General features: G+C 46.8%; 4 protein-coding genes across 4 annotated transcripts in view; 3 read left to right on the forward strand and 1 right to left on the reverse strand.

Moving 5' to 3' along the window:
* Positions 1–3,499, reverse strand: part of foxo1a (forkhead box O1 a) — a 28,372-nt gene extending 24,873 nt beyond the window's left edge. Inside the window, exons 1-2 of the mRNA XM_052078465.1 lie at positions 3,350–3,499; positions 379–1,572 (exon numbers count right to left, since the gene is read on the reverse strand). Of these exons, the coding sequence (XP_051934425.1) occupies positions 379–984 (606 nt within the window). The 5' untranslated portion in view covers positions 985–1,572; positions 3,350–3,499. The remainder of the gene's footprint in view (positions 1–378; positions 1,573–3,349) is intronic.
* usp16 (ubiquitin specific peptidase 16) overlaps positions 1–12,877 on the forward strand; it is a 274,331-nt gene that overhangs the window by 58,225 nt on the left and 203,229 nt on the right. The window lies entirely within an intron of this gene.
* On the forward strand, positions 2,870–7,059 carry slc25a15a (solute carrier family 25 member 15a). The gene is made up of 7 exons (XM_052078606.1): positions 2,870–3,212; positions 3,368–3,438; positions 4,532–4,781; positions 5,717–5,857; positions 5,932–6,104; positions 6,190–6,348; positions 6,427–7,059. The coding sequence occupies exons 2-7, from the start codon at positions 3,384–3,386 to the stop codon at positions 6,546–6,548; spliced, it is 900 nt and encodes a 299-aa protein (XP_051934566.1). The 5' UTR covers positions 2,870–3,212; positions 3,368–3,383; the 3' UTR covers positions 6,549–7,059.
* stoml3a (stomatin (EPB72)-like 3a) lies at positions 7,396–12,365 on the forward strand. Its single transcript, XM_052078612.1, has 7 exons — positions 7,396–7,931; positions 8,108–8,211; positions 8,320–8,392; positions 8,483–8,565; positions 9,350–9,553; positions 9,716–9,850; positions 11,945–12,365. The coding sequence occupies exons 1-7, from the start codon at positions 7,853–7,855 to the stop codon at positions 12,134–12,136; spliced, it is 870 nt and encodes a 289-aa protein (XP_051934572.1). The 5' UTR covers positions 7,396–7,852; the 3' UTR covers positions 12,137–12,365.

Below are 12,877 nucleotides of genomic sequence, written 5' to 3' on the forward strand. Positions count from 1 at the left end.
ACAGTTTAGTTGTATTTAACTTTGGAGGGGAGTCCATTCGCAATCATTTTTTCCAAACCGTTTTCAAATGTTTATTTATCTACAAGACTGATTGACTCTAATGGACAACAGTGAGTCCTTATTTAAGAACAATGTTTCGGTTTCCTACATAAAAGTGCATTGTTCAAAGTATACATTCTAATGAGTAACTAAAAATAGATTAAAAATTATTTTACTGCTGCACGTTTACGCTGTTGATTATGATGGCACTTTTTAGAGCAAATATGTTGTTTTTAATGCACTTGCTGAAAAAAAAAACACGAAAAAAAAACCCTTGGGGGACCACAGTGAAAACCATTTGTCCATCACACTCAAACAACAACGACGACGACAACTTACCTTCCACCCGGCAGAACTGTTGCTATCTCCCTTATCTTTGAAATAAGGCACGCTCTTCACCATCCAGTCGTAGATCTGAGACAGGGTGAGTCTGTTCTCCGGGGAGCTCTCGATGGCTTTGGTGATGAGATCCGCGTACGACATATTCCCCCAGGCGTTGCGCCGGGACGAGCTGCTCTTCCTCTGGGCAGCGACGGCGGCGGCTGCGGCGGCCGACGACGGCGAGGTGGCCACCGGGGAAGAGAGCAGGGGCACCTGCTGCTGCGGATGGGGATGCTGCTGGAGCGCCGGGTTGGGGTTGGGATTGGGGTGATGCTGATGCTGCGGCCGGGGGGTGGGATGTTGGTGGACGCACGTCTCCTGACAATGGAAGTCGGCGCACAGGTCCTCGTTCTCCTCCAGTAGGCTGAGGTTGCTGATGTACTCGTTGCCGGCGGGCTCCTGCTTGATGGACGGCACCGGCGATGAGGTGTTGGAGTCGCCCGGGGTGACGAACTCCGGTCGGGGCAAGGGCCAAGTACACGAGCGGGGTCTGGCCAGCGGCTCGAAGTCCGGGTCTATGTCCACCAGGTGTGACTGTTGCTGTTGCTGGGCCGCTTCCGCCATGGTGGTCGAAAGGGTGATGGGATGGGGTGTTACCCCCTCGGACGATGGTGATAGTGACAAAATAAAAAAGAATTCAAGAAAAATAAAAACGCGAGATAAACGTCCGGGAAACGCGGGAGCTCCACAGAAAGTCACTTAACTTTAGAAGTTACATCCCATGGCAGTTGAATCAAATCAAATGCGGGAAAAAAAAGTGTCCAAAGAGCGTGGAGGCATTAAAAAAATAGACGAGCGTGAAAGTGCGCAGCGTCCTGGCGCGTCAATGTTCGTCGCAGCAAGTTGACTCTGCGAGCTGTGTAGCATGTGAGCACTTTTACTGGAAGTGGTGTTTGGCACATGGCCACGCCCCTTCTTGATTGACAGCTGTTTCGCGCCAATCAGTGACATCCGAGGGCTTTTCAAGGGGAGGGCCCAAAAACAAAAAAGGAAAAAAGGACCTGTTTTCATTCTTTTGGCCTCGTAAACATGAAAGGGCATCCAAAGGTTGTTCCCAACAATGAATTCCTGTCGTGTTTACATATTTCAATGGCAACCTTTGTGGTCGAAAACGTTTCAAAACCCTTTTGTCACATCTGTAGTCCTTCCAGCCTAAATTGAGCTCAGGTACATGTTAGGTATTTGATTTAAAAAAAAACAACAACAACAACAAAGCACAGCACCGAACAAAATGTCACAAAAAAATAGATGTTACTTGTTTGGCCCTATTCCCATCAAATGCCAGATCATTGGTCGGCTTGTCACTAAAGTCATTGCTAGCTAAAGAAAACCAGATTAGTGACATTTGATAATTTCCCACAGGGCATAACTTGTTAACCTGTGCAACAGAAAAGTTAATTAGCCTGTCCCTCAATGAACATGTTCAATTTCTATGTCTATTGTTTAATTTATTTGCCTGTTGCATAGTAGATTTCTGAACAATTTACCTCAGGTAACATCTTTTTTTTGTTTTTGTCTGATACTCAACACTTCAAACTAAGAAAGAAGAAATTTAAAATAATAATTTTAACCATTTAGCCTGCTTCTTCAGTTCAGTTCAGTCTTATTTTTGGTAGTGATACTCCACTCGCCAAAACGACAAAATCCAAGTTTGGTTTTTACGTAGTTCACAAGTGTCACAGGAAATGAAATACACAGACACAAATAGTAATGAACCACATTTGACAATTTAGTTGACTCTGCGACATTTTTACGTTCCCCGCTATCACCGCTAGCTCTGATGCTAGCTTAAAAGATGTTACGTTTGTCATGTATTCTGAATGGATGGCAAAAGTAGTCACATTCTTGATCAATAATTTTGAGTGGCAGCGGAAAAGCTTTTTGCACCTGATGACATAGAAGGTCTCTCCAGGCTTTACACGCGAATTTGAAATTTCTCAAACATATTGTTCTACGACTCGGACATTTTTCCAAATTTGTCGTTGACAAAAACCTCCGGGCCAGTCAGGATGGTTTCATGCATGATGCAACCACAAACGCCTCTGAATGCGCAACATTTATTCAAGACTATTTATTTTAAAATTTTTACAGAATGTATGTTCATTGTCGGCTTTTAATTTTTCTTCGACATATTTGACTGCCAAATCCAACCACGCATCACCTGACCGCCCGCCGTCTGGATACTCTGTTAGGCTCTTGACCCATTATTTTTGCAACCTGGACCCTTAATTTTCCCGTAAGTATTTTCAGTTTATCCGTTCATCATTATTCACGTGTCATGTCATCGGGATGAATAAAAATGTTGGTACTGGTAAAAAGCAACAAGTCTGGTGGCTCGTCACTTTACTTGTGGACTCTGTAAAACGTTCACTGCGAAGGACTCTACTGCCGCTTAGTGGCGTTTAGGCGCTATGACACCCAAATGCACCAACTCTGGCGTCTCTTCCGCATTGCAAATTCAATGTCAAAAAAATCTCGACATTTGTCCGTGTGTGTGAAGGATGTCAGTTCCTTATAAATTCATAATATTTCACAGGCATTAAGTCGTTTTTGTTTTTAAATACCAGGAGGGACGTTACTTCCGCTTCAGCGTCTGGCGTTTTTTTATTTTCTGGAATTTTCAGCTTCGCCCTCGGCTTTGCACGCATTCAAACTGAACAGACGACTTTGATTAACTTGCGCCTCCATGCAACAACTTCCTGCAGGGGAGTTGTTACTTTTAGTAGTCTGGGAGTGGCCGTGTCTACCAGACACTTTGGATCCTCATACGGGACGGGTGAGTTGAGCAGGAAGTGAACGCTTTATAACTTAATTTATTACAAGGTTACTGCACGTTTTCTTTGTTTGCTTTTTGCATAGATAGATAGATGGATAGATGGATAAATAGAGAAAGAGAGAGGTTGATAAAAGGACCAAAATTACATTTGACCTTTTGCAGGCTTTCCAGCACATGCTGATGCAACATGGCTCCACATCCCATTGTCCAGGCCATCATTGACTTCACAGCAGGAGCAGCAGGCAAGTTCACGTCAAAACAGAAATCCCCCAAATATTTGCAACACACTTGGATTGTCTCCTGCTCCCAATGCATGTTAGTGGCGCTTCGACACGTCGCTTTTCCCGCCCGCCGCTGCCCCGTTCTTGGCAAGGCTGAATGGAAACGATTCATTCAGAATTGCTCATTATGCTGAAGTGCAGTTCAGATGACGGCGAGCCAACGCTATCGCATGACTCAGTGAATTGTGCAAGCAGGACTAAAGAGCAGCACACCTGTCATATTTCAGAGAATATCATGAGGTCATGAGTTGTGGCTCATGCGAGCCAAATCTCTTCACAAATACTGCAGTCCTTTGACTTGTTCGTTTAATTCATTCCGTGACCAAGCTTGTAATAAAATTTACTCATGTTTAAAAAAAAAGAGATCATTTTCACCATTCAACTCAATTAAAATGCCACGAATCCATGAATCCGACTCCCGCCAAGAGCACTTCAGTCAGTTAAAGTGCGTGTAGGCACCTCAGTGTGAGATGTGGCCTAAAGCAGCTCCTTGCGAGTGTTCTCATTTTGTATTTGCGTGTTTGACGGTTTGCCAACTGCGGCTCTCCTTGCCCACATGTGAGTGACATGACCTTACCTGAATATCTCCTTTTATAAATCGCTTCACTCGAGCGGTGGCACTTCTGAATGGGAAAAATAGTCCAAGTGATGACTCGAAACCTAAAAGAAAAAAAAATAATCATAATTTAGGGCATTCAAGGTCACACTTCAAAGCCTAAAGCATGTGTGTAGAAAAAAGGTTTCAGCACTATCGTCTGAAGAAATACAAAACCCCAATTCAAGTGAAGGCGGGACATTGTATGAAAGGAAACACAAAACAGAATACAAAGATTTTACAATGATAATCTGTTACTTCTTCGAAATGGAGTACTAGACTGGCCTGCCAGCTGTCCTGACCTTCCTCCCAATGAAAATGCACAGCGCGCGATGAAGTGCAAAATATAACAACGCAGACGCCCCAACTTCATTGGAATTGGGGTTTTGCATAAAAATGCGTTGCTCCCAAACGCTAACGACGCCTTTGAACGCTCACGTTGTATTTGCGGCGTCACAGGCGGCACGGCTTGCGTTCTCAGCGGGCAGCCACTGGACACCACCAAGGTGAAGATGCAGACATTTCCCACCATGTACCGAGGATTCACTCACTGCTTGGTGTCCACCTTCAGACAAGTGGGGGTGCGCGGCCTCTACAAGGGCACCACCCCGGCTCTGGTAGCCAACATCTGCGAGAACTCGGTGCTCTTTGTGAGCTACGGGTTCTGCCAGGACCTGGTCCGCTCCTTGGCCAGCGTAGATGAACTCAGGTGCGGTTTTTACTCTATATTTGTCAAGTGTATTCGGATGTTTGTCCAGTCGGTCGTTAGGTAAATTTTGCGGCAACGAGATCATCTGCAAAATCAGTTGGCGGGTGATGGAGGTTGGTTGCGCGGTAGCAAGGTAGGTACTATGGAGGCATAAAGTCTTTTAGGTTTTAAGTAGGTTGTTTCGGTCGGTAGGTTAATTGGATGTTGGATCCGTAGAGCGGATCTTTCGGTTCGATATGAAGTTCTACACATTTATAGGCAGTGAAGTCATCCGCAAACTCGTTCGTGGGTGGAGTAGGTTGGCTGTTAGGTAGCAAGGTATGTAGGTAGGTTGCTAAGTAGCTTTGTTGGTAGGTTGTTCAACCTGTTGTTAGCTAGGTAGCGCATTTGGATCTTATGAGGCAGTCGATGTTGGTGGGTCGGTTGTTTTGCTACGTCACGACGTTGGTGAATTGGATCCTCCATGGGGAGATTCTACAGTTAGCCAGGAAAGCTACTGGTTGGTCGTAAACTGACAAACTGATAAGCTTGTCGGTAGGCAGGTCAATAGCTTGGTCGATAGCTTGGGCAACCGCTAGCTAAGTAGGTAGGCAGGGGGCGGGGTGGGGGGGGGGATTTTGAACAGGTGTGCTTCGGTTGATCCGTAGTTTCAACGGCAGAGATGGCGTTCCTTTGTTTGCTAGTGGTCAGTTGGTGGGTACTTGGGTATTTTGGTTAGTCAGTGACGTGATTGATAGGTTGGTTGTTCGGTCGATAGCAAGTCGCTATTCAAAGTTGTTTTGCTAGCTCGGTAGGCAGGGCGATATCCGAATTCCATTCGAGCTCGATAAAGTATCCGTACCTGCTACAGTAGGGGGGTCGGTTACGAGACGAGGTATGTGGCTACTTTTGCCGTCCCAAAAGTGTCCTTGAATCGGCTCCTTTGCACCGAGCAGCGATGTCCAGAAGGCCTTCTCCGGGTCCCTGGCCTCCATCTTCTCCTCCCTGGTGCTTTGCCCTACCGAGCTGGTCAAATGTCGCCTGCAGGCCATGTATGAGATGGAAGCCTCCGGCAAGATCGCCACAGGACAGAAAAGGTTTGCGTCGCGGGTGGCGGGCATCTGAAAGTTCTTCGCTTCCGCTGCCTTTTCTTGTGACGACCTGTTCTCAGAGTTTGGACGGTGGTGAAGTCGGTGATGGAGACAAACGGTCCACTGGGCTTCTACCAAGGTCTGACGTCCACCATGGTGAGGGAGTTTCCGGGCTACTTCTGCTTCTTCGGCGGCTACGAACTCAGCCGCTCCACCTTTGCGCGCTACATGGGTACCGACAAGGAGGGCATCGGTAGGTTACACTGCAAATCACGTCTCTGAATTGACTCGTTTTGGGTCGGCTGCTTCGGAAGCTCAGCCGCGAGACCTTTTTGCAGGCATTCTTCCGCTCATGTTCAGCGGCGGATTCGGCGGAGCTTGCCTTTGGCTCTTGATCTATCCCATCGACTGCGTGAAGTCCAGGATCCAGGTGTACTCCTTAGCCGGGAGGCAAGAAGGCTTCCTGAAGACCTTCACGGGGATCCTACGCAACGAGGGTAAGGTTTGAAATGAGCCTTTTGGGGGGCACGGCGTGGCATCGGCTTTCCGCAAATGAGGTGTCTTGTGTGTCGCAGGATTCAGGGCTCTTTACTCGGGCCTCGCACCCACCATGATACGCACCTTCCCGGCCAACGGCGCCCTCTTCTTGGCCTACGAGTTCACTCGAAAGTTCATGATGGAGGCAGTGGGCGCCTGATGTCCGCCGCGGTTTTCCACCGGCAGAACCAGTTTTGTAATGGTTTTAAGTTTTGTTTCTGGTGTGCCTCCAAACTTCACGAAAAGGGTCGATTTGTTTCGGGTTTTATGTGATGCTTTTAGAAGTGCCAATACTGTGAAGAGCAAATGCGCACAATGTCTTTGAGTACGAATTAGCATTTTTTAAAATGCGTAAGATTTGGTTGGTCATGATTTTGAATGAAATCCTGGCGTAAACGCCGCAACTGGGCACATTTTGATCATGCTCCCGCAAGATCCAGTAGCTTGACCAAAAATCTGCCTCGAGAAACGGAATGTCACTCGTATCTGAATGCAGCAATATTTGTTGTTGTGGCTGGAGTATGTCGTGATGTACAAATGTCATTCTGGGAGGTGAGTGAATGAGAGCTACCTCGTTTAGTCGTAGCAATTTATACTGTTCCGCGCTATTTTTGAATGCCGGGTGTTGAAGTCAAATATGAATCAAAATGGCATTAAATAATGGAATCAAACTTTTCTCCGGCTTTTCATCGTGCGCTACACCTTCGATCCTAAAAGCGTCAAAATAAAGTTCAGCTGTTCTAGTGGGCAGATCAGAGGGTGTGCAGACTTTTGCAACAACCCCCTGTTTTTGTCTTTATTATAAGCACGATACACTGTAGTCTCTGTTTTAATTACAGACTGTATTTGCGGTCGTACCTCAACCGGACGTCATGCTCCAAATAGTTGTCATAGGCTTACCACAAAAAAACGAAAAAGGACCAAAAGAAGAAAGTCACCGTGATTATCTGTTTAAATGCGGGTATTAAAGCCTTGAACTGTTGAGCCCATTGTGTGGTTAACCAATTTTAATATTTTTTTTTCCATTAGAGTAGGCTAAGATTGTTCTCTTCACTTCAACATCCTTGACACCAAAATCCCTCTAGATGGCGCCACAGCACTGCTTTAAAATTAGAAATGGCTTTGGCTTTTGTAAAAAGGGTAATTAACCAAGAACAAGTTTTTTTAAAAAAAAGATGATTATTTGAGTGAACAGTTGAGTATTCTTCTGCGGCAGTTTATTCATTGGATCGTGTCCGAAAGGCTCACGTTACCATTGAGAGGCGAGCACCCGTGCGCCTGCCCCGAGTGTCGAGTTACACGTCACGCATTGATTATTCAGGACTCAGCAGGTGTCGCAGTCAAAGACGTGCCCCGTTGTCGTGGAGCCGTTGGCACCCGCGAGGACTGGGCCCCTCGCCGCCACAGGCCCTGCCCCAGTCAGGTACCACGCACACCCACACAAAAGGGATCCCCCGCTCTCTAATGATCTCCACGACGTCCAGCACGGCCGACATGGTGACGCAGGGTAAACTTGAGATCAACTCCACGGACATTGTTGAAGGTGATGATTTCATTTTTTTTTGGGTGGGGGGGTTGTTTCTTTGTGAAATGACACCGTTCGGATAATACCGGCGCCATTAGAGACGGTAGCTAAGCATGAGCGGTTGCGTCAACATGCCAAAGGATCTTTGTGTGTCAATAGAAGCCGGTCGGGTGTTTTCTCGTCTTCCTCCGCAGATAAAACCTCAAGCCGGCTGGGATGCTTCGGCTGGATTTTGGTGATCATATCGCTCCTCTTCATCGGGGTCACCTTCCCGCTTACAATCTTTATGTGTGTCAAGGTATGCACCATTGTTGCTCAATGTAAGGTATTGGGATCTCCCGGATTATGGTGGGTGGGGGTCCTTGGAAATATCCCCTAAACTGATCCAACTCCTCTCGACACGCAGATAGTGAAAGAGTACGAACGAGCCGTCATCTTCAGGCTGGGTCGGATCATCGACAGGAAAGCCAAAGGCCCCGGTATGACTCACGAGCCACCCCACCAGGTCCCGGAGTTCCGGAACCTTTCGCATGACAATCATGTGAGATGTCTTTGTTTTATCATCGCAGGGCTTTTCTTCGTTATCCCCTGCACGGATAATTTTGTGAAAGTCGACCTGAGGACCGTGTCCTTTGACATCCCGCCGCAAGAGGTATCACAATTTGGAATGATGGGGGGGGGGGGACTCGGATGTTATGAGCTCGATACGGTGTGGCGACGATCCCGTGATACTCGCATTTGGCGGCACTGTGATATAGCGATACGATCATATCGGAATCGGCGATACATTCATTCATTCATTCATTCATCTTCCGAGCCGCTTGATCCTCACGAGGGTCGCTGGGGGTGCAGGAGCCTATCCCAGCTGTCTTCTGGCAGTAGGCGGGGGACACCCTGAATCGGTTGCCAGCCAATCGCAGGGCACACAGAGACGAACAACCATTCGCACTCACACTCACACCTAGGGACAATTTAGAGCGTCCAATCAGCCTGCCATGCATATTTTTGGAATGTGGGAGGAAACCGGAGCACCCGGAGAAAACCCACGCAGGCCCGGGGAGAACATGCAAACTCCACACAGGGAGGCCGGAGCTGGAATCGAACCCGGTACCTCTGCACTGTGAAGCCGACGCACTAACCACTGGACTACCGGGCCTCGACGGAATTGGCGATATGGTGACGATGAAATACTACGATACTTGATTCTCCGACATTGTGATGATGCAAAACCGTTGTACGATAATCACCGATACAGCGACGCTAATGATGCTAAACTTCAGGTGCTACGGTTCGAGAGGATTTGTTTCTTTTCAAGTGCCGCAACTGTTTTTTTTGCCTGGGATTCGACAGATGGTTTAAGTACCGTATCGCTGCAGGTTTATTTTAGCCGATATACGTTCAAGGCATGATTGCGTTTGTCGTTGTTACCCGGTTAGATCCTGACGAAGGACTCTGTGACGGTGTGCGTGGACGGCGTGGTCTACTTCCGCATCCAGTGTCCCATCTCTTCGGTGGCCAACGTGAGCAACGCGCATTCGTCCACACGCTTGCTGGCGCAGACCACCCTCAGGAACGCGCTGGGCACCAAGAACCTGGCCGAGCTGCTGTCCGACAGGGAGGGCATCTCGCTCAGCATGCAGGTTCTGTCGCAGAAACCGGCAAAAGTCAGACTTCGGCAAACGGTCAAACCGGCAGTTTTAACACCCACCACTAAACTAAAGTCGAAAAAGTCGACGTGACAATTAATTACGCTCATCGAGGAATAAATATCCGTGGTGTACTGACATGAACTCGGTTGTCAGGAATCCTTGGACAAAGCCACGGACGCGTGGGGCATCAAGGTGGAACGGGTGGAGATCAAAGACGTCAAGTTACCGCAGCAGCTGCAGAGAGCCATGGCGGCCGAGGCCGAGGCCAGTCGCGAGGCCCGGGCCAAGGTGGGCGAGAAGCCCCGCGTCGCTCATTCTTTACATTTGCGACTGGCCAACAAAGGGGACGCATTATTTCTTTTGTTTTTTTCGTAACAGCAAATAAATGGACTTGATTCTAGGCTCTAAAATCCAGTAGGCTACATTAGCTTGCTAGCCGTCAAAATCACTCAAAACCCCGATTATGATCCACCAAACAATCCATCTGGTACATGATGACAAGAGCAAAAGGCCTTCTAAGAATTGTCTTCATTCATACTTTAGACGAAAATGATCTGCCAACTGTTTTTATTTTTTGACTCGCGAGTTCTGTTAGCGTTTAGCGCCCATATTAGCAATTTAGCGGTCCAAAGGGCTGCTTCAGCCTTGCCGCAACTAAGACCCAAAAGGTTTGAAATTGGCAATAGATGCCACCAAATTGCAGCACGGAACTTTCTTTTCAATTTGCCAATAATTTTTTTGACTCGCGAGTTCTGTTAGCGTTTAGTGCCCATATTAGCAATTTAGCGGTCCAAAGGGCTGCTTCAGCCTTGCCGCAACTAACACCTAAAAAGGTTTGAAATTGGCAATAGATGCCACGAAATCGCAGCACAGAACTTTCTTTTCAATTTGCCAATTATTTTTTTGACTCGCGAGTACTGTTAGCGTTTAGCGCCCATATTAGCATTTAGCGGTCGAAAGGGCTGCTTCAGCCTTGCCGCAACTAACACCTAAAAAGGTTTGAAATTGGCAATAGATGCCACCAAATTGCAGCACGGAACTTTCTTTTCAATTTGCCAATTATTTTTTTGACTCGCGAGTTCTGTTAGCGTTTAGCGCCCATATTAGCATTTAGCGGTCCAAAGGGCTGCTTCAGCCTTGCCGCAACTAACACCTAAAAAGGTTTGAAATTGGCAATAGATGCCACCAAATTGCAGCACGGAACTTTCTTTTCAATTTGCCAATTATTTTTTTGACTCGCGAGTTCTGTTAGCGTTTAGCGCCCATATTAGCATTTAGCGGTCCAAAGGGCTGCTTCAGCCTTGCCGCAACTAACACCTAAAAAGGTTTGAAATTGGCGATAGATGCCATGAAATTGCAGCACGGAACTTTCTTTTCAATTTGCCAATAATTTTTTTGACTCGCGAGTTCTGTTAGCGTTTAGCGCCCATTTAGCAATTTAGCGGTCCAAAGGGCTGCTTCTGCCTTGCCGCAACTAACACCCAAAAGGTTTGAAATTGGCAATCGATGCCACGAAATTGCAGCACGGAACTTTCTTTTCAATATGCCAATTATTTTTTTGACTCACGAGTTCTGTTAGCGTTTAGCGCCCATATTAGCATTTAGCGGTCGAAAGGGCTGCTTCAGCCTTGCCACAACCAACACCGAAAAGGTTTGAAATTGGCAATAGATGCCACGAAATTGCAGCACGGAACTTTCTTTTCAATTTGCCAATTATTTTTTTGACTCGCGAGTTCTGTTAGCGTTTAGCGCCCATATTAGCATTTAGCGGTCCAAAGGGCTGCTTCAGCCTTGCCGCAACTAACACCTAATAAGGTTTGAAATTGGCAATAGATGCCACCAAATTGCAGCACGGAACTTTCTTTTCAATTTGCCAATTATTTTTTTGACTCGCGAGTTCTGTTAGCGTTTAGCGCCCATATTAGCATTTAGCGGTCCAAAAGGCTGCTTCAGCCTTGCCGCAACTAACACCTAAAAAGGTTTGAAATTGGCAATAGATGCCACGAAATTGCAGCACGGAACTTTCTTTTCAATTTGCCAATTATTTTTTTGACTCGCGAGTTCTGTTAGCGTTTAGCGCCCATATTAGCATTTAGCGGTCCAAAGGGCTGCTTCAGCCTTGCCCCAAAATTGCAGCACGGAACTTTCTTTTCAATTTGCCAAAGCTACGGCTCGATGAAGCTCATTTCCCCAGTTCAAGCGCAGATGCTTGGCCACCAGATGACACCAAAGCGCTACTTACCGGTACTTAAATGTGCCTGAGCACAAAAAGCTTCCCAGCGAATAAAAGAACAGATCTCGTAGGGTTGCGATTCTGCTTCTTCCGCCTAAAACAAAATGACACAGTGAGCAAACGAGGTCTCTCCCCCCCCACCGTGTCAGATCATCGCCGCCGAGGGCGAGATGAAGGCGTCGCGGGCCCTGAAGGAGGCCTCGCTGGTTCTCACCGAGGCTCCGTCCGCCCTGCAGCTGCGCTACCTGCAGACGCTCAACAGCATCGCCTCCGAGAAGAACTCCACCATCGTCTTCCCGCTTCCCATCGATCTGCTGCAGAGCTTCCTGACGAGGAAGTGAGCCACTTTGCCAATGTTAAATAGGGGGCCCTTGATTTAGCACCAGGCGGGGTTTCTTCTTCTTTTGAAAAACAAATTGGCTCTTTTGAGGTCTTCCTTAACATGCCCGAAGTTTACAAGCCTGCGTATCCTGATTAAAAAATGTAAGGGTCTCCTAAATGACAACATAAGTGTGTAAAATAGCACCTTGATGGCTTTTGAAATTCGAAAACTTTGAACAGACAATCAAAGCACTTGCCGCGAGGAGGCATATTGATACACTAGCCAGGCTCTGAATTGATGTGATGCAGTGTTTTATGTATTTGATAGTTTAGGAAAATATAAATGAAATGTGTATTAAAAGGTTTATCCAGACGTGGTCGTTTCCCGTTGTGATTTAATACTGGAGTACAAAGAGCAAAACGTGCAAAACAGTGGCGACAACACGCAACGTTGCAAACTGCCAAGCTTGCACTTCACAGTTTGGCTGGAACACCCAAAAAAAAAAAAAAAAACGACAAAGACACACGGCCGAAGAAATATAAATCACAAAAAAAAAAATAAATAAAAATCAAACGCACGGAGACATGCTTTCCACGCGACAAATCCTTCAATTACAATCTTAGGAAATGTAAACAAAGACGGAAACAAATCGAGGCTGTCAGTGATGACGGGCGAGGAGCTTTCGTGAGATTATTCGGACCACGCTGAGAAAGGGACAATCATCAATTCAATATTATGACTGGTTTCAAAAAAATAAAAA

This window comes from Hippocampus zosterae, chromosome 10 (assembly GCF_025434085.1).
Source record: "Hippocampus zosterae strain Florida chromosome 10, ASM2543408v3, whole genome shotgun sequence".
In the NCBI taxonomy this organism is placed as follows: Eukaryota; Metazoa; Chordata; class Actinopteri; order Syngnathiformes; family Syngnathidae; genus Hippocampus; species Hippocampus zosterae.